This window comes from Chrysochloris asiatica, unplaced genomic scaffold, assembly GCF_000296735.1.
Source record: "Chrysochloris asiatica unplaced genomic scaffold, ChrAsi1.0 scaffold00160, whole genome shotgun sequence".
NCBI lineage: Eukaryota > Metazoa > Chordata > Mammalia > Afrosoricida > Chrysochloridae > Chrysochloris > Chrysochloris asiatica.
This window is the reverse complement of record NW_006408678.1, coordinates 7,768,163-7,790,554: the sequence shown is the minus strand read 5'-3', so window position 1 is coordinate 7,790,554 and position 22,392 is coordinate 7,768,163. Positions and strand designations below refer to the sequence as shown.

Here is a 22,392-nt window from a genome sequence, read left to right as displayed (position 1 = left end):
TTTGTACCATTTTTATGTTGAAAATTATAGCTTCAACTTATATAGTTTATCCATCATTAAAATTTTTTTTTTCACATTTTCAAGTTACTTCATAAATTAAGTAGGGTGATGATTTTCCCGAGTGTTCAAACCCAGTAATTATATAATTTATTAATTTGATTGCTCTTTTTACAGTATTTAAAGAGAGATTTAAGTACATTATTTTAACATTTAAAATTTAATCCTGCCTTTATTTTACATTACCATTTGAGTATTTGTAAATAATAGTAACTTATTAACAAATAGAAATAAATTCAGCAATCTTTGTGAACACAATAGTTTTCATTTCATTAAAAAAAATGCCTATGATGATATAAAAATTAGGAAATGACATCTTCTTCTCATCAGGCATGTAATTATTTTACAGTATGTGTTGACTTCCCAGGTCACATCAGTGTAGAAGAGCGTTACACCCTAGAAAGCACAGCAGCCAGAGGCTGTAGTGCCTGTACCTAATACTTTTCAAACTGGCTTTGGAATAGTACCACAGCACCACATTCCATCTTATTTTATTATCTTGTCATGAAAAGGAAACTCTTCCATTAACTGGTAACACCCATGTTATAAAGATAACAAACTGTCATCTGAGTTCTTGATTGCCAGTCCTGCTATTTATTCAACTGCCATCTTCTTGGTATTATGAAGAGCATCTTTTTCCAACTGAGCCTCTGCAAGAGCCATTTTAGCTTTAGCCAGTTCCTGTTTCAGAAATTCATTCTCCTCCATGAGCTGAAAGAATATGGAAAGTAAGAGAATGTAATCACTCCCAGGAAACCATTATAACTACTATAACTACTTTTGCAGTATCCAAAAGTATAACGATGCTTGAGATACTAGAATTACCCAGTGTTGGAGAGGATGCAATTAAACTGAAAACTATTTAGGAAGCTAGACTATAAAAATCTTCATAAGCTTTGACCCAGCAAGTCAAAACAATCATTAACTCCTGACTTCCAAATCTAGTAGTTACTTGTTTAGCTTGAATTTCCCTGGACCTCTTTGTGGCTTTAGAAGTTGCTGACATCCTCCTCCTCCCACGGCTCTCTTCTCTGCCTTTTATACCACAGCGGTTTAACGTTTTACTTGTTCTGCTGTGGCTCGACCTTTATCTAAGCACATTTAAATTCTGGGATTCTAGCAGAATCCATGAGTGCTCAAATTCAGTTGTCACTTCAGTCACTCTCTGGAGTGATCTCATCCAGTGCATGGCTCTAAGGAGATGCCAGAGCTGGATCCCACAGAACCTTTCTCCTGTGCTCCAGACTCACATTCTTAGACATCTTCATTAAGATGGCCAGACAATACGTATTTCCGCCCCTCCTTGGAGATTCAGTTCAAGTACTTTATTCTGTTAAGACCATTCCCCAGTTCCCTTAGTTGTAATTTTTACAGGAGGATATGATAAAAACTAAGGACTTAGTCCGCCATCAACAACAACAACAACGAAAAAGTAATTATAGATACATGGAAATATTTACATTCAATTTCTAAGAATTTTCAACTATTTTTAGTCCCATCTTATGAATTGCTGCCCTCTAGACCAAGTTAGCCATTTCCCTCTGCTTCTCCAACCTGTATCAAAGCACTTGACACACTATGTTATGACTGCTGATTTCACATGCCTGCCTTTCCCATCAGATAGTTAGATCCACAGGAGAGCAATGGCATACTGTTCAACTCCACATCCTGAGTTCTGGATTGGCACCAAATTAAACCTTGTTGAACAGGGGTTTCCAACTCTGATGAATATCTTTAGGTATCATAGCAAAAAAATTAGAAGCAACTCAAAAAGTAAAAAAAAATGTAAAGAGAAGGATTCAGAGCTATCAGTACATCCGTAATCATATTACTTGACCACTATAAATAAATAAGAAGAATTTGCAGCATTATGGAACAATATTTGTTAAGCAGTGTTAAGTTAAAAAAACCCCAACAACAAACAGTATCTACACTAAGTTGTAACTGACAGCAGTGTAGGAGGTTACACCCTCTGCTGTAGAGTCGTTTGGACTCAACGTGATCTTGTAGGACAGAGCGCTCTGTGGCGTTCCCCAGGCTGTAATCAGTACAGAAACAGTCTGCCATGTCTTTCTCCTTTGGAGTGGAAGGTAGGTTAGAACACTGACCTTTCTGTTAGTAGTCAAGTGCTGTAAAAGTATTTTCCTAAATGTTTTGAAATATAAAATTACTTAAAAACAGTATTGTGAAATGAGATTTATTCTCTCGGCAGCCTTCTATTTTCCGGACCAGGGTCAGGCCATCCTCCTTTCCTTCTGTCAAAGCAGCAGCACACATAGCCCCGACTCCTCACTACAGTGTCCTCTGTGAAAGCTGGGGATGGCCAATTCTTACTCAGCAGTGCACCTGTGTACCCTAACACAGAGCCTGTGTTAAATAAGCATTATTTCAAATAAGTGAGTGAATTATGATTTCTAAACTTTTTATGGTGAATTGAGTGATTATCAGTTTTCCATCCAACAATTCCTGCATTGCCATCCCCACAAAGAAACCAGTGGGTCCCACTTCCTCCTTGTGTTTCCTGTTTCCATTCCTCCTCCTTTCCTAACCCTTCTGAACATTATATCCTTGGGTAAAAGCAGCCCTTTGGATTGCAAATGGTTGATTACCCTGAGGTGTGCATACTTCACTAGTGTTACTGTTCCCCTTACGGACCTGTCTGAGCCCTAGTATGGCACTGTATGGTAAGCAATGGACTGGTAACCGCAAGGTTTGCAGTTCAAACTCACTAGCTCTCAACAACAACATACATCTGTCTACTTATTGGCTGGAAACTGAGCCCCGGGGGTGAGGGGTGAGCTCAGCTTCATACCTGAAGGGTGACTAAGGCCACAGTCTCTACTGGACCCAAACCGAGTAAGTCTGAACCGTGTTCCCATTACCTGCTCCCTAGTAGGCTCCTGAGGAGGACAAGGGATCCCTGGACTCGTCTGAGTGGCCTGAGTGACACTGTGGTGCTTCTTCAGATCATACTTTCCATGTGTCAGCAGCATGGGATCTCTTTGGGCATTTCCTTTCAAATCACTTCCAGTGTGAAGCATCTGAGAATCTGATCAAAGAGAGTAAATGCTCGGAGAAGTGACGCCTACATACCTAAGCTTTAAAAGGTTTAATTAAAAAACCTTACTCGAAAGTAAATAAGTCTTTAAAAGTTTTATTGTGGAAAATTAACATTAAATTTAGTATACCTCTGTTATATATACACTACTAGTGTGTCATTATAGGATCAGCACTGGACTGGGAACCACAAGGTTGGCAGTTCAAACCCACCAGCTGCTCCTTGGAAATCCTAAACAGGGTTGCTGAGTCAGAACTGACTTAATGGCACTTAACAACAATAAACAACAACATTATATGCACAACAGTAAGACAGGTGATGCTAACTCTGATTACTAATGACTAGCTGCCTGAAGCAAATGTGCTGTGTGACAGGTAAGTGACAGGTCAGCTACCCACAAAGGAGTAACATCTGATGGTGTGTACTGTCACCCCTGAAAAGACAATGTGAAAAATAAATCTACACTACTATCATTTAGTACTCTCATTTTAGTTCCTTTTTTTATGAATGTAAAATTAATGCAAGTATAATGGAGAAAAATCAGAAAATGCAGAACAAAGTGAGCATGAAAATCATTTATACTTAAGCGATCCCAGTCTTTAAAAACAAAAGGAATGCAATTAAATTATGGTACAGATTCAAATCTTATACAACAAATCCTAATCTGGATGATTAAAGACTTTTCTTTTTTTTACTTGAGGTGACCTACATAGATCTCCATCTCTCAAAAGAAAAGGAAATCTACTTATGTTAACTCAGGCAAAAGAGGAAGCTATAAAAATATGTCCAAAAATCTTATAGATGTTTAAGGGTAAAGAACAAAGTAGAGTCATGTATCTGAGAAATGGAAACATGCAGATGAAAAAAATGTTTCATCTCAAATTAAATGGGAGAAAGGGAGTATAGCTATATATAGGAGTAGTATCTAAAGTCTTACTGGACATTACTTAAGACCATGGGTGGAGTCCTGGACCTCATCCAGAATCTCCTAAAGTGGGAGATTTCCATTTGGGAGGACAAGCAGACCACCCTGGAGTGGCTGGAAGAACAGATGCTTCTTGAAAGAAAGACCAACAGGAAAAATACAAAATAAAGGTAGTTCAACTGATTACTACAAGAACAAGCAAGTTGCTCGCCCAGAAGACATCAAGGCAAGTGGTTGGGTCCCCACAGGGCAAACCCCTTCCAAGACTAAAACTCAATAGGAATACACGCTCTGATTCATGACCACGTTCATCACCGATAAGGGGAAGTGAGGGGAAAAACAGCAATGCAGCTGTGAGCTAAGCCTTACAACGTTCAATAAACTCCTGTGAACGTGGGTAGACACCTGGTTGGCCAGCATTGTGACAAGACCTGGGGACTCTTGGGCCCAGAGTCAGTGACATAGCCACAGAGGACTAGAGTGGAGAGTGAAGTGTCTAGCTCATAAGAAGAGTGGGCATATGCATAAGAACACCCACACTTGCTGATAATACTCACATGACCTGGCTTCAATGACTGGATGATCAGAGCTCAATTAGAAGATGAAAGAAGAGGAAAAAAAGAGTAATCTGATATAATTTGATGAACTTGACCTACACCTATGGATGCAGTAGCTCAAAACAGGGAACAAATCTACAACAAGATCATTCCCATCCCCTCCATACACAGAGTAGACAGGGATTGGCAACTTGGACATTGGCTACCCAAAATGGGGAGTGGGGGAAGGCTACAAAGGCAAGAAGTGGCTAGCTTACAAGCTTTCAAGAGGGAACCTAGATCCAGAAGGTAGACTCTCCACTGAATAATATCCAATCTGTCTGGGCAAGGCTGATGAAAGGAGCTAGGGATAGGCCTCGTGTGATACAATAGTGAATAACTGTTGTAAGTGGAGAGCAGAACCCTACCCAGAGAATCAATGACACCAGAGTTGGAGGCAGGGATGATGATGTGGAGAGATGGAGTGGCTGGTAACTCTAGACCCAGAGAGGGAGAAGCGCTGTGGGCTGGTGACCGGGGGGCAGGCATGAAGGTTATACCCTTTGGTTGGTTGATGATGCATGGAGGGAATTGTAAACATGGCAATGAAACGATATACCATAGGATGAATGTAAAGCTGATGTTCTCCCATGTAAACTATGACCTAATTCACAATAAAACATTTAAAAAATAATAATAATAAAGTCTTACTGGAATTAAGTTAGTACAAATCAGAAGTTCACTCTAAGAAGCTAAGGTATGTATGGTAAGCCTTTAAGCATCAATTAAGGCAATCACTAAATAAATAAATTAAAATGCTACAACAGAATACTGAGTTACTCAATAAAAAACAGTAAAGGAAGAATGTTGTTTTTGTTGTTAAGTGCCACCAAGTCAGTTAGACTCATAGTGACCCAGTATGGGTTTCTGAGTAGTGGCTGGTGGGTTTGAACCACCGACCTTGCAGTTGAAATCAACCTTGCAGTCCAATCCAGTATATTATCTTGCAGCACCAGAACAAAAATACACAAGACACACAGAAAACAAAAGAAAAAGGATAGAAAAACAAAAGATAAAATGTAAATCCAATTACATGAATAACATTATCAGTGGATAAAATAATTCAATCAAAAGGCAAAGACTGTTAGAACTGATTAAAAAACAAGATCTGACTCTATGCTATTTAAAGGAAACACACTAGAGATCAAAATATACAGACTAAAAGTGAGAGGTTGGAAAGATAAGACTGCAAATCAAAAAGTTTAACTACAAAATCCCAGAAGCCTTCATTAAACACAAATACCAAACTATGATGCTACTGTTTCTCAGTGTACGCTTCATCTAGGTCTATGTTCTTCTGGGGGCAGTATTTCCATCTTTCTAACCAGTCCTGAGTGTGGCGCTGGGGGTTAATACGCCAGACTGCAAAGCCGTTTGAACGGCAAGATTAGCAGTTCAAGCTCACCAGCTGCTCCTCAGAAACCCTATAGAGGATCGCTATGGGTCGGAACCGACTCGATGGCAATTCACAACAACAACAACCATTCCTGATAGAATTCTGAGCTTGTCAAATTATACCACACAATGGAATATAACTAGAAATCAGTAACAGAAAAAAATTCACACATGTGTATAAATTAAAAGGAACACTCAACAAAATGAGTCAAAGAAGAACTCAAATGAAAATTACAAAATACTCTGAGATGAATAAAAATCAAGACATAGTATACAAAAACTTCTGGGAAGCTGCTAAAGCAGTGCTTAGAGGACAATTTGTAGCTGCAGATACTAATACTAAAGAGGAAGAAATCTCAAACCAGTAACTTAATATTCCACCTATCACACTGGATATAAAAGCACAAGCTAGAAGGGAATGTCCTCAACTTGATAAAGAGCATCTACAAAAGCTCCACAGCTAACATCACTCATGGTGAATGTTAATGGTGCGCGTGACTTTCCCCAAAGTCAGAAATACAAGAATGATCACTCTCGATGTTTCTATTCAATATTGTACTAAAGGTTCTAGCTAAAGTAGTTAGGCAAAAAAAGAAAAGAAACAAAGAGAAGGCATTCAGTTGGAAAGGAAGTAAAACTATCTTGATCTGCAGACAACATAATTCTGTACACAGGAAGTCCCTAGATTACAAATGAGTTCTATTCCTAAATCAGGTTTTGTAAGTCTGAAATCCAATTTGTACATGGATCAGAACACTTAGATATGGTTTATATCTAACAGTCAAATGTGTGTCTCAGTCAAATGTTTATCTTAGTATAAAGAATACAGTGTACCTATGTATACCATTAAAGACATCTAGATACATGAAAACATCATTAGCATAATAGAGTAATATTTTGATGCATGATACAAAGCAGTGTCCATTTGTTATTATAAATCATTGTGATGGAGGTGGTGTTATGGATCATAACCAACTATATGGGTAATATTACAAAATGGGTATTATAGAATACTTGGTTGTGGCTCATGAGGAATATAGACCAAGAGGCAATCATTCCAAAAGGATAAAGTGAATAATGAATGGTTTAAACATCAGGAATGGTGTGTGGCTGGGTTATTCTGGAATACCCATTCTTTGTAATGTTATCCATAGCTTGTCACGATCCCCACAGTCGAAAGCCTCTTCATAGTCTACGAAGCACAGGTAAATATCTTTCTGTTATTCTCCACTTTCAGCCAAGATCCATCTGACACCAGCAAAGATATTCATTCCTAGCACCATGTCCTTGTCTGCATCCAGCTTGAACTTCTGGCAATTCCCTGCCATGTACTGTTACAACTAATTTTGAATTATCTTCAGCTAAAGATTACTTTCTTGTGATACTATATAATATTGCTTTATGATTTCCATCTTCAATTGGGTCATCATCTCTCTTAGGAATGGGCACAAATATGTATCCCTTCCAGTCAGTTAGTTGGCCAGGAAGCTGTCTTCCTGGCATAGATGAATGACTGCCTCCAGAGCCGCAGCAGTTTGTTGAAACATTTAAATTTGTATTCCATCAATTCCTGGAGCTTTGGGCTTCGTCCTTCAATACTATCGGTTCTTGATTATATGGTTGAGCACTGAAATGGTTGAACATTGACCATTTCCTTTTGGTACAGTGTCTCAGTGTATACCTTCAATCTTCTTTGGATGCTTTCTGTATTGGTCAATATTTGGCCCTTGAAGTCCTTCAATATACCAAGTCAAGGCATGCATTTTTTCTTCAGTTCTTTCAGCCTGAGAAATGATGAGCATCTTCTTCCCTTTTGGTTTTCTAACTCCAGGGTTTTGCACATTTCATTATAATACTTGACTTTGTCTTCTTAAGCTGCCCTTTGAAACTTTCTGTTCAGCTCTCTGTCTGCCTCATTTCTTTCATTTGCTTTAGCATCTCTACAAGGGAGAGCAAATTACAGAATCTCTTCTGACATCCATTTTGGTCTTTTCTTTCGTTCCAGTTTTTTAATTGACCTTTAACTTTTTTCCTATATGATATTCTTGATGACATCCCACAGCTTTTCTGATCTTCAGTCATTAGTGTCTAATGCATCATATCTGTCTAGAGACGATCCCTAAATTTAGGTGGGGTATGTCCAAGGTCATAATTTGACTCTCATGGAATTTTTTTCTTCAGTTTCAGCTTGAACTTGCATATGAGCAACTGATGGTCTCTTCCACAATCTGCTCCCGGCTGTGTTTTGGGTGATGATATGGAACTTAACCACATCTCTTTCCACAGATGTAGTCAATTTGATTCCTGTGTGTTACATCTGGCAAGGTCCATTTGTATAATCATCTTTAATGTTGTTAAAAATTTGCCATGAGGAAATCATTGGTCTTTCAAAATTCTATCATGTAATTTCCAGCATACTTTCGATCTTTATGGCTATATTTTCCAACTACTGGTCCTTGCTCTGTTTCCTTCATTTGCATTCCAATCGCCAGTAATGATCACTACATCTTGACTGCATGGTTGGTCAATTTCAGACTGAAGAAGTTGGTAGAATTCTTCATTCCCTTTACCACTGGATTTAATGGTTGGTGCATAAATTTGAATAATACCTGGTCTTCCTTATAGTCATACAGGTATTATCCTATCACAGACAGTGTTGTACTTCAAGATAAATCTTGAAATGCTCTTTTTGATGATGGCTGCTATCCCATTCCTCTTGAATTTGTTGTTCCTGACACAGTAAACCATGGGGGTCAGATTCAAATTGGCCAATACCAGCCCATTTCAACTCACTATTCATGCCTAGGATATCACTCTTTACGCATTCCATTTCATTTGTGACAACTTCCAATTTTCCTAGATTCATACATGTTTTGATTATTATTATCTGGATGTGTGCAGGTGCTTCCCTTCATTTTGAGTTGTGCCCCATTAGCAAATGAAAGTCCACGAAGCTCTACTCCTTTGTGTCATCACAGTCAACTCTACTCTGAGGAGGCAACTCTTCCTCAGCCATATTTTGAGTGCCTTCCAATCTGATGGATTCATTTTCTGGTACTGTATCTGACAATATTCTGGTATTATTCAGAATGTTTTCATTTTCCAGCAATGGTATATGCCTCCTAAAAAAATGATGCATTAACTTCTGTGTTCTCTATGAGATAGGCCTGCTAGGAACTAAGCATGTGGGAAAGAAAGGCACCTAGGAAGTCTATGCTCTAAGCAATGTAAGCTACACTCAAGGCTTTATTCATAATGGAACTGACATTTTGATCTTTGTTGGTATGCTTCCTATGTCCATCCATCAGTTAAGACTCTTGAGTTATACATCCTCACAAATTATTCCTACATAAGCAAGGGTCCTTTCTTCCATCCATTTATGGCTATGTTACTCTGGTTTTGCCTCTCCTGTGTGCTCTTTTAAGAATTTCTGACTCCCTGATGGCATCTATTCTTATTTTAACATATGTTCTGTCATTAAATAGGGATTTTGAAAGCAGCAAAACAGATTCATGATCAGTCCTCCATGTTTTACCCTCAGCTGTCAATCAACAGTGTTAGGACTAAAACACCTAAATCTACTATTGACTCATGGTCTTTCCATTACTCCATGCTACATTATAAGATGTAGGCCTTAATTAGAGACCTATAAAATCTTGTTAGAGAAGAGATACAAATACTAAGGTTATAAAGAACAAAAAGGGTTTCATTAAGAAGCTTGAGATGACCCTGGAGAGATGGGCAGAATTTACACAGAGCATGAGCAATTCTAATGAATGTTCATAATACAGCAAAGAACATGCAGGTGAAAAGTGAAGACAAGTTCTGTTACAGGGAATACACAAGTTTGGATGAATATATGTAAAGGATCCGTGGAAAATAAAAACAGAAGAGTTCAATCTGTAAGCTCAGGAAATCCTCTCTCTTGGACTAGCGGTTCATACAGAGAAGGCATTTCTTTAATAACTTACCTCAATCACCCATTACTACAATAATGATGTACAGATATATTTGAAATAAAATGTATGAGTGAAAAGAAAACAATCAACACAAATACAATTTAACTTCAAACTTTTAGCAGGTGTTCATCTAATTTGTTTTTTCACACACACCTCTAATATGAAAAGTGCCATCATCACTTCTTTCCACCACAAGATGATCAATATGGATGGTGACAGGAACTGGTTCAAAGGACACCGTACCACTCCGTGAACTGTCATCCTACAGGAAAGAGAAATAGTATTGGCACAATGCTCTTAAAGGACTAGAGTAAAATAATCATTTCCTTAAATGATTCTTCAGATAATATTCTTTAAGGAGTAAGATATATATCACTATATAATAAATACAGTGAGAAAACGATTCTATTTAGACATTTCCTAATTTATAAGAAGGCTATTATTGTTCATCATATAGACCACCACATTTAATTCATTTTAATAAATGCTGATAAGAGCATATATTATAGAAAAGGCATATTCTTAGACATGAATCAAAGTCCAGATATGTAGATGAACATTTAGAACACGAGAATACAAAAACGTTTACTAACGTACTTTTAAATTTATTTCTGTGTTAGAAATTTGTATTTTCATTGGCATCACTGCTGCAACAGTTTCATCTTCCAAAAAATGTTGAATATTCATAAGAGTAGACGTCAGAAACCCAGTGCTAAAATTTTCTACATGGCATTGCAGATAACCATTCTTTTCTGCAAGCAAAGAGTGTATTACAGCACTAGGCCCACTTTCAAACCTCAGAGTAACCTTAGGAGACGATTTACAATCAATTACATTTTTCTGATCTGAACCTGTAAAAAGAAAAAAACACACAAAAATTCACGTTTGTTTTAGCACAACTCTAACATATCATTCTATTTGTCATTAGTAAGTCATGGTGAATTTGCTAAATATTAAATAAATGATTAAAAGTCTTCATATTTACCCCTAAGACCTAAAATAATTCAAATATTTTACGTCATAGCTGTAGGAGAAGCACTGGACTGCTAACTGCAAGGGTAGCAGGTCAAACTGACTATGGGAGAAAGATGAGTCTTTTGGCTCCAATCCAGATTTGCACTCACAGAAACCCGATACAGACAAGGGCGCTGTCAATCAAAATCTGCTTGATGGCAGTGGGTTTGGTTCTTGGCATACACACACAACAGAGCACAAATATGGACACTTGCATTTGTAATTCTAATTCTCAGAGGCACACTTTCGACTATAACAACACTGACCTTTAAATATTCTTATTTATTTCTATAGGGTAGTTACAGGAGAAATGAAATGACACACACCTCTCATACTTCGAGTGTGTCTAAGTGTGTACCTATACATTTGTAATAGGATGGACTACTACATGAAGAAACAATCATGGCATTTCACATGACCTCTAAGACAGTTCCCAAGAAGCAGTGAAAGCCTAAAGCTTCACCGTCTCCTAGATAAAATAAGATCCTTAACAACGAAAAGCAAACAGAGCAAACCTCATCAAAATGTTCCTATAAATGTAAAACTGATATAGGCTCTTCATTCAATTCACAATAAAAAGTTTTGAAAACTGTTTCTACTAAAAGGTAGATCCCAAACTGAAATTATAGTAAAGAAAATATACACATATAATTTATATTTATTTATGCCTTGACTTTGTTCCAAGAAAGAATCTGAGGTGGCTTATAAATTTACATTATAGATTTAATTAGTATTTACACCACTACTAATTTGTGTGTTTTCTAAGGGAGTAATATAAATATCTCTACATGATAACCACTGGACTGTGACCACAAGGTAGGCAGTTTGAGCCCACCAGCTGCTCAGCAGAAGAAAGATGAGGCAGTCTGCTCCCACAAAGATGTAGAGTCTCAGAAATCCTACATAGGGCTGGTATGAGTTGGAACCAACTGAACGACACTCAACGACAATTGAGATATATGGTAGCTTACTTGCCCAAGATTATTCACAAAGACATGCCTTATAGATTCAATTCAAGGTTACTATGGTGGGAAACACTGCCTGTGGTTTTCACTGTGGCCTGTGACTACTTTTGTTCTCTCAGTATGTTTAAATAAGGTATTTAATTTGTGAAGTTCCCATCTCTATCCATAACTGATGGAGCCAGACTGAAACTGGCTCCACAGGATAAGCATTAGACTGTGAACCACAATGCCAATGGTGTGAGTCCACCCACTGCTTCATGGGAAAAAGATGAGGCTTTGCTCCTGGCAAAGATTTACAGCCTCGTAAACTGTACACAGGGTAGCTATGAGTTGGAACCGACTCAATAGTACTTAACCACAACAGGAAGTACAAATGAGGAGGAAGCAACATGCACACGGACAATCATAAAAAAGTGAGTAAACAAGGAAAAGGTAAGAATGAGAAGGAAAAGGGCAAGTTAGGTGGTGAGATGAATATCCCAAAACACATTTATTTAAATGCCTCTGCTGAAGGTAGGAGTCTTGGTGTGATGCTATAGGATAAGCACTGGATTACTAACTGCAACTGTATATAGTTTCAGGAGCAGCTGGTGGGTTTGAACCACCAACCTTGTGACTGGCATACTTAGCTTCTCCTATTTTGCATGCTATTAGGACTTGGGCTTATTAATACAGAATTCTTCAAAGTTTTACAGAAGCCTTGGAGACACAACAGGTGCTATGAGTTGGAATTGCCTTGACAGGACACAACACTATAAAATCCTCAAATGTGTTTTAACAGATACATTGCAAACTGTGAGCCCTACATATCAAAAAGTCAGGCGCCATCTCCCCCCACTCTCCACCACTGTGGCTTATCAACAAAAGGTACAACATTTACCCGCAATTCTCAAGATGTGAGGTGACAACACATTTGTTATTCACACTATACTTATTTCAACATGTTATTTACCAGATACAGTACACTGTACATAGCAAATAAAAATACCCTAGCTCTGTGGCTTTTTAAAAAGATTTTAAAAAATAAATACCGTAGTTTTAAATCCTTCATACAACTATTCTAATAAATTCATTTCTTCAAATAACTGAAAACCAGAAGTGGTAACTCCATGTAAACAAGGAAAACAGGATGTTTTAACAAGATTTCCTCTTCATACACCACCTGTTTTCTTACTTAAACTATGCCCAAGTCAACATGTTGATGATCTTAGAATGAAGGACTACAAGGACAGAATATATGTTTTTTCCCAAATACCAAAAACAACACCAGCAAGGAAAGGTTTGCTTATAAGTGAGTCAAAGGGTTATAGACATTGACATTTACTCTAGTCTGAAACAACATTTGACCTTCTAGGATTCCTTTGGAGTCCTGGTGTGGCACTGTATGATAAACACTGGACTGCAAGGTCGGTGGTTCAAACCCTCCAGGCGCTCCTCGGAAACCTTATACAAGGTTGCTATGAGTCGGAACCGACTAGACAATTAGCAACAACAGAATTTCTCTGTTATTTTCATATGGAAAAGAGCTCAGTTTTCGGAGACTTAATTATGCAAAGATGGAAAGACTGGACAAGTCAAAGATTCTGACCTTATCAATATCATAAGCAATTGAGAAATTAAAGAACCTGTGTTCAACAAATTATATACGCCTAGTAACTTAATCAAAATGCTTTATGACAACAAGGTAATCTAAGAAACATTATTATTACAAATAAATGAAATTTTCCATGAATTAAATTAGGTCAAAGATAAGACTGATGATGAGTCACATGTATTAAAAACAAGAGTTTACATCATATTAAAGAGCCTTATGTGAAAAGTGGTCAAAACAATCAAAGACTATAGGCTCTTACCTACTGAACGGTTAGCAAGGTAATGCCGACAACTGATATTGCCTAACTGCTCTGGTGTCACCTGGTCCACCTGAAGACAGATTTCAGTATCTTCCCCTCGGATGTCAATTTCCCCATTAACACCGGTAATTTTAAACACAACAATTGACATCAGGTCATCCTGATTTTCTGGTGCACCCTCAGAATTTGTACTGATGGCATCTGGAGAAGTTTCGCCATAAATCTGTATGTTTGCACTGGCATTCACAGTCTCTGCGGGGCTCTGGTAACTTGTGATCACATTCTTTTTAATACCTGTAAAAATACAAAAGTAAATGAATAAATGAAGATCAATTTTACACATGACCCAACAATGTTATCCTTATATAACCAAAAAGGACAAACCCTTCAACACTTTCTCAATTATAAGGTCGTTTAAAAAACACTCAGCATAGAAAAGCCAGACTGTGGTTAGCTAGCAAATATTGAGAAATAATTTCCCAGAATAAAACATTATATATTCACCACAATTTTTAAAAAGTTACAGGCTCTAAACTTTGGATGAAAAAACCACTCCCAATGACCACAGCTTGTGTCCTCTCTCGTACTGAGAGGTAAGGCTGGCAAAATGAAAAGCTTTGACCCAACTCCGCTCATCTATCCTACGGTGAACAGTCCCAGTCTGTTTCATCCCCCCTCCTGGTATTCTAAGGAGCCCTGGTGGCACTGTGGGATAAGCAGTGGAGTGCTGAATGCAAGGTTGGTGGTTCAAACCCACCAGCTGCTACCTGGGAAAAAGATGAGGCTATCTGCTGTGGTAAAGATTCACAGTCCTGGAAACCCTATAGAACAATTCTACTCTGTCCTATCGGGTCACCATTAGTCAGAACCGACTCAAAGGTACTGGGTTTTGGCAGCAGTAATTGTACCTTCTAATAATTTTGTGCATTACAATCTTGCCACTTATTGTCAATGTGAACATTCTCTTTATCTACCTGCCCTCATTCCTCATTTGCCCATCTGTAATGTTCCTCCAATTAATTATCTGTGTTAAAAGACAAATTAAAAATATTTTTTCAACTCCATCACAGATCAATGCTTTTAAAAAAACAGACTAAAAATTAATTATTTAAAATGACAAGGTCACTCATGATAGACAGGTGTCAGCAGAGCTTCCAGACTAAGACAGACTGGGAAGAAGACGAGACGGACTACTTTTGAAAGTTTAGCCACTGGAACCTTTTGAATAGTGGCAGAACATTGTCAGAAACAGTGCCGCAAGATGAACCTTCAGGTTGGATGGCACTCAAAAGAAGACTGGGGAAGAGCTGCCTCCTCAAAGCAGACCTGGCCATGATGATGCAAATAAAGCTTTTGGAACATTCATTAGCTGATGGGGTACATATCAAAATGAGGAAAAACAGTTGAAAATACACAAAAATCTAGGAAAACTGGAAGTTGTGAAAAATGAAATGGAATGCATCAAGATCAATATACTAGGCATTGTGTTGTTGTTAAGTGCTGCTGACTCGGTTCCAACCCATAGAGACCCTGCATAGGGTTACCTAGGAACTCTGGTAGCGTAGTGGTTATGAATTGGGCTGGTAGCCTCAAGGTCAGCAGTTCGAAACTATCAGCTGTTCCACAGGAGAAAGACGAAGCTTTCTGCTCCCATAAAGATTTCCAGCCTCGGAAACCCTGTACAGGGAGGGTCGCTATGAGTCGGAACGAACTCCACAGCACTTAACAACAATATAGGGTTTCCTAGGAGCAGCTGGTGATCTTGAGCCGCCAACCTTGCAGATCAAACCAAACTTGCAGTCCAGCGCATTAAGCCACGGAGCCATTAGTGAGCCGAAATGGACTGGTATTGGCCATTCTGAATCTGACAATCATAAGAGTTAGTACATGGGGAACAACAGATTCAGGAGGAATGGAGTAGAAGTACAGCCAGAATCCTCCTTAGAAACAATGATGGTGAGACTTCATCTCTCGTACTCTGGACATACTAGTGGAAGGGACCAGTCCGTGGAGAAGGACATAATGCTATGTGAAGTGGAGGGTCCATGAAAAAGGAAGATCCCCAAAAAGACGGAACGGCACAGTGGCAGAAGCACTGGTTTTAAGTGTCTGAGCTGTGAGGATGACACAGGACTGGGCAGTGTTTCACTCTGCTGTACACAGAGTTGCTGTGAGTCGGAACTGAGTAAACAACACCTTACAACTATACAATCTTGAAAGAAGTACAGCCAGAATGCTCCTTAGATGCAAGAATGACAAGACCTCCTCTAGTATACTTTGGATGTGTTATCACGTGGGATCAGTCCCTTGCAAAAGGCATCAAGAGGGTCTGCAAAAGAGAGGGAGAGCCTTAATAAGGGGGACTGACAGTTGTTGCAACAATAGGCTCCCAACACAGCAGTGACTGTGAGTGAAGATGGCATAGAACTGGGCAGTGTTTCCTTCTGTTGTACACAGGGTTGCTGTGAGTTGGAACTGACCCAATGGTACAACAGTGAAACTTGTAGATATCAGAGTCTCTGTGATACAGCTGGTAACCTTAATATTGGTCACTTCTAAATGACTGTATATGAATAACTACTGCATATTAGCCATAGTTGTGTTGTGAAGTGCTGTCAAGTCAATTCCAACCCACAGCAACCCTGAATAGGGTTTTCGAGGAGCAACTGGTGAGCTTGAACTGCCGACCTTGCACTTCAAACGGCTTTGCAGTCCAGTGCATTCACCCACAGCGCCACACCAGGCACTTAACAACATTAGCCACAGAGAGGCAGTTAAAAAAAAGAGCCAGTATCTAGTTAAAAGAATCAATAAAGCAACCATTAAAAAGTTAGCTACAATGTTCTTGGTATAGTGCGTATATGTGTTTGGCTGTGTAAAAAAATTTTTTTAAGATTTAAAGATTATTGAATATAAATGAAATACTTAAACACCATCTTCTTTGGTCAAACTCTGTAGAGAATACGATCTGACTTCTCAAACAGTGTTGCTTTTTACCTTTTTCCAAAAGTATCTGGCTATCACTCCCATCACTCTCTAACAACTGCTCTTCCAGTAGCATGCTGTCAAGTGAAATGGCATCCAGTGAAATCTGGGAGGGGCTTCTTTTCATGTTCTTATAAGAAACGCAGGGTGCAGCTACACTGGGTGGGCAACGTTCCTTAGGCTTTCCACTGTTAAGAAACAAAATGATTATAGAGAATCATTTCATAGAAAGAAAATAATTCTATTCTTAAAATACTTAAAGATTTATATACTATCTACAAGTTTCAACATTACATAAGGGGCTTCAAAAGTTTATGGAGGAATTCCATTATCTTTTAATTCCATTTTTCTATGAACTTTTTGATGACCCCCTCATTGTTAAAAAGTTTAGCCTCAAAAACAACAAAAAGATAAACTTCCCAATTAAAACTGTACAAAGGACTGGAATAGATATTTCTCCAAAGAATATATACAACAGTACATGAAAAGATGTTCAAATTTGTTGTTAGAGAAATACAAATCAAAATCAGAATGAGATACACCAAGTCACATCCATTGTTGTTGTTGTTATGTGCCATGGAGTCGGTTCCGACTCATAGCGACCCTGTAGAGGGTTTTGGAGGCTATAAATCTTTACGGGAGCAGAAAGCCTCATCTTTCTCCTGTGGAACAGCTGGTAGTTTCTAACTGCTGACCGTGACATTAGCAGCCCAATTCATAACCACTACGCTACCAGAGTTCCTTTTAGCAGAAGTTTAAAAAACAAAAACAAAAGTTATCAATTGTTGGCCAGAAGTATAACAAAGACCTAATTCCTTGCACTCTGCTGGTGGGCATGTAAAATGGTGGAGCCACTATGGAAAATGAAACAGCAAACTTCTTCAGAAAGTTAAACGGAGGAATTACCATGACCCAGCCATTTCACTACTAGGGATACGTCACAAGCCACAAACTTATATTAATCTGTACCACTGCATTAATGGAGGCCTGGTGTGGCTCTGTAGGATAAAGCACTAGATCACAAGGCTGGTTTGAACCACAGGGTCGGCAGTTGAAACTCACTGGCAGCTCCTTGGTAACGCTATACAGGGTTGCTATCAGTCAGAACTGGTTCAGCATCACTTACCAACAACAACTGTATTAATATCTTAGGTAGGGATTCAAACAACTACCTGTACAACAATATTCACTGCTGCATTATTCATGATAGTCAAATGGTGGAAAGAAGCCAAATGTTCATCAATACATAAACAAATAAAATTTGGTATATACAGTGAAATATTATTCCACCATAAAGAAAAATCAAAAACAAAACAAAATATACATTAACACACACCCCCCCAAAACCAAAGTTCCAAATTATACAATATATTACCTTAATGATGACTGTGATTTAAGTGTCTTAACTGTGGATACTTCCTCCTTATTGATTTCTAGGTTGTCAGAGAGGAAAGCTGTTTCTACAACAAAATCTTCAACTTTGACTCCAGTTTCATTTTCTTTACTAGTAGTTGACAATACATTTTGGTATCCACCATTATCAGATGACTGCATACTTGAGTCTTCTCTGGAGTCTAAGACACTATGTGAATCTGTGGTTGATGCATCCTTTTTGTCACTCACTTCTGATCTCATTTTTCCTGAGTTGCTTTTATAAACAATTCCACCGCTTTCATCTTCATTTATTTTCCCTAAAGTTTTATCTGATAAATAATCCATAAAGGTAATACCCTTTTGCAAATTTGTGTCACTAGCTGATTTAAAAAGCAAAGGATCTTTCAGAGGGCCATGGCTCAGGTCAACACTCATAGATCTGCTGTCTGCCATATGATTGACAGTCACACTTCTAATCTGATTGATACCACTGTTAGCTTGTTTCCTTTTGGAAGAAAGAATCTCTCCATTTTCTGTTGGCAAATAATCAGGAACCATTGGGGTTACACTTTCAGAAACAGGGGACTTAAGAGTATTTGCTTGATCCACTGGACGGAGCAAAAGAGCCACTTCTGCACTTTTAAGTAAAATTCCAATGCAAATTGATGTCTGACTGGCGGGGCTCCCTGTCACAGCTTCCACATCTTTCCTTACATTTTCCGAAAGCAGAATAAGTGAGTCATGTAGGAAAAGCAGCAGCAGGTACTGGTAGTGATTGATCTGCATACTGACATGTTTATGGATGTGAGCCAGAACATGAACATCTGCATCTGATGATGAAGAAAACCTTAAAAACGTATCTGATGATGAGGGCTTCTGACCATCCTTTGTTAAAGGCTCAGACTCAGTACTGTAATATTCCTTCAAGAGTTTTTTCCGCTTTAGTCGGCTAGCCAGATCACTAGATTCACTTTGTGATGTATTTAGAGAAACTTGATTATAAGTCTGTAGCTCCTTTTGTGACTCTGCGTATCTTGTTGGTTGACAAATCCAGATGGAAAGAGGGAAAGCGTCCACAAAACTTACTGGCCGTCCTTTTCCACTTCTTGTCCCTTCATAGTCTATCCAGAATTGAGAAAAGAATACAGCCCAAACATCTGTGGCAGCAGAAGATCTTAGAATGTACTTGTTCAACTTGGGAGAAATATTTCCTTTATAAACGTCGTGCATTTTGGTATCTTGTTCATGAGCATGCCTCTGGAAGATTGGATGTAGTAGATTAAAACTGTCACAAGTTTTGGGGAAGCTCGTATATGTTTTACTAAAAAAATCACACTCTTTGAAATTTTGAAACAAAGCTTCTAAATCAGAATGTCGACAGTTTGGACAGTGCCTGGTATTTGTGGCAATCATTTCAGAACTCTGAACGGAAATTGCACGTGGCTGATCTTGATGACTTTCAGGTTTCATTTCAGAAGGAATGACAAACTAAGAGAAAAAAAAAAAAAAAGACTACATTCTGGTTTTCCTTACAAATACATACATACTGGAGGTAAACAATAAAGGAAATAGCTTAGATTTTTTTAACATTTCCTCCTCAAATACTATTTTACTAGACATGAAAAAGTACACATGACAGAATACAGATAAAATTGAATCAAATAATTATGTACTAGTAAATATTATTACCTGAGTACATATTCTGTGTCAAGTGTCCAGTCTGGAAGAACATTTTGTTTTGTTTAATGTGTATTTTAAATCTAAGAAATTTGGGGGATGAATGAATGAAAGACTAGAAGGAGTAGATAAATGTCAACAGAGTCATTCTTCTGTAAGAAAATTAAACACACACACAAAAAATAACCCCAGAAAAATATATAGCAAATATTTCCTAATATAATTTTCAAAGGATAAGTGAACTCCTCAAAATATTCACAAATAATTTATAAAGTGATTAGTTTTAAAACTGCTCATGATAAAAAAAAATCTAAGTATCATAAAATGATATTTTAAACTGTAATTGTCATACAAAAATCCCCCTTCTAGATTGAATAATATAAATCTCTGAGAAAAAGTTTAAAAACATGCATAAAATAAAAATGGTGAGTATTATTAATTTTTTTATAGGGAAAAAATTAAAGGTATGTTTATTACTTGTAACTGAAATTTTATTGTATGTTCAAGTTTTACTGTATTTACTAAACTACATTGCTGTTGTTGTTAAGTGCCATCAAGTCGGTTCTGACCCATAGCGACCCTGTATAGGGTTTCCAAGGAGACGTTGGTGAGCTTGAACTGCCAACCTTGCAGTTCAAACGGCTTTGCAGTCTGGTGCATTAACCCACAGCACCACACCAGGACTCCACTAAACTACATTGCTGCTGTTGTTGTTAAGTACCGTGGAGTCGGTTCCGACTCATAGCAACCCTGCACAGGGTTTCCGAGGCTGTAAATCTTTATGGGAGCAGAATGCCTCCTCTTTCTCCCGCGGAGCAGCTGGTAGTTTCGAACTGCTGACTTTGCAGTTTGCAGATCGATTTGTAACCACTATGCTACCAGAGCTATTTTCTCATTTTCTTCGATCAAAACTTTGATTTGAGTTTTACTTTTATTTGCATTCTACTCAAACGACTTACTTTTACTCATTTGTTCAACCCCAAATGGATAAGCAGTGTAAAATATACAAAGGCAGAGAAAGAAGAAAAAAAATCCATAAAGCTATAAAAACTAGAAAAAGCATTCTTGAGCTTCTAAAACTGAGAATCAAAACTAAAATTTCAAAATCAAAATTAAGACACAGTGAAGTTGATTTTTACTTGGACACTCAGATGAAATCCTGGGAAGTATAATGTAGTTGTTTCCTATAAAAATGGTTTTGTTCTCATAGCCGTTTGTTTATATGGTACCTTTAGCATTAAGCCATCAACCCGAATATCAACATGCTCATCTGATTTTGAATTGTCATTCAACTTGTATACAGCCATAAACTGATTAAGGCTCTGTTTTAAATCCAACAGAAACTGATTTAACCACAGAATGCTTCTCTCATCCACAGTAAACTGCAGTGCATTCAGCTGGCTATAGAGGTTGGGAGAAGGAACTGTGGAAAGAGAAAACAAAAGCAAATTAATGAAAAAAGAGGCACATATTTCTAAACTCTCCCTGAAAACATTGAAGATATTTAAGACAAGTTTTAGACTTTATTGAATACATTTTTGAGAAATAAGGGTAACTCAGAAAGTATTATCACACACTTTCTAAACAGTGGTGTTGAAGTAGGGGAGTGTGGTTGGTGGGATTGGACAGCACATGTAAAAATGGTTGAAATGCTTTTATATATATATATTTAAATTGCTACAATTTAAAAAAGAGAAAGAAATATTGCTACAAAATCACAGAAACCTTTAATAAACGAAAATATCAAAATGTGAAGCTGTTGCTTCTTGCCATATCCTCCACACAGGTCTACGTGTGCCTGAAGGCAGTGTTTCCAGCTCCCTAACCCTTCCCTGAAGAAGGCTGCTCTTTTTGATTTACACCATGTTACAATGACAGCTTTGGCATCTTCCAGGGGGTCACATTACACTACTTTGAAAGGGTCTTTGAGTTTTGAAAACAAAGATAAGCCTTAAGAGACTGGAGTGTGGATGGTGTAAAATTTCCCAATGCAATTCTCATAGGACATCCCATCCCTTGTTACCCTTGAAGAATCAGCAGGTGCATTGTCATGACAGGAAAAAAATTCCCTAAGCTTTTCCTCACAAATGCAGTTTTCCATTTTTAAAAAAACCTTCTTCATGTTAACTCCCATGATTTTCAATCTATAGAGATGACGCCATTTTAATCACCAAAACCAGTCAACTCTCTGCTTTAAATTTAACCAGCCAAGAAAATCCCCTGACAAGCCACTGTTTTGATTGGACCTTGTTCTCTGGATTGTATTGGTAAATCCAGATTGTATTAACATACATACATACATACATACATACATACATAAATAAATAAATATTGTTTCCTATCATAAAAGGCATTTTAGTTTATAAAATACCTTGGCCAAGATAACTTAAATTTTAAAATATTTAGATTTAATTACTCCTATCGAAGCTAAAAATATGCCTACTTATAACTTTTTTTTAAAGGTTTTTATTGTAGATTGAGTGAAAGTTTACAGGGCAGATCATCAGTTTTACATTAAACAAATCATGCACCTT

General features: G+C 37.8%; 1 protein-coding gene across 1 annotated transcript in view; it reads right to left on the bottom strand.

The window, feature by feature from the left end:
* Positions 1–651: 651 nt before the first annotated feature.
* UHRF1BP1L (UHRF1 binding protein 1-like) overlaps positions 652–22,392 on the bottom strand; it is a 114,868-nt gene continuing 93,127 nt past the window's right edge. The window contains exons 13-20 of the mRNA XM_006871116.1: positions 21,088–21,281; positions 18,183–19,669; positions 16,820–16,995; positions 13,823–14,116; positions 10,588–10,841; positions 10,144–10,252; positions 2,940–3,106; positions 652–768 (exon numbers count right to left, since the gene is read on the bottom strand). Of these exons, the coding sequence (XP_006871178.1) occupies positions 652–768; positions 2,940–3,106; positions 10,144–10,252; positions 10,588–10,841; positions 13,823–14,116; positions 16,820–16,995; positions 18,183–19,669; positions 21,088–21,281 (2,798 nt within the window). The remainder of the gene's footprint in view (positions 769–2,939; positions 3,107–10,143; positions 10,253–10,587; positions 10,842–13,822; positions 14,117–16,819; positions 16,996–18,182; positions 19,670–21,087; positions 21,282–22,392) is intronic.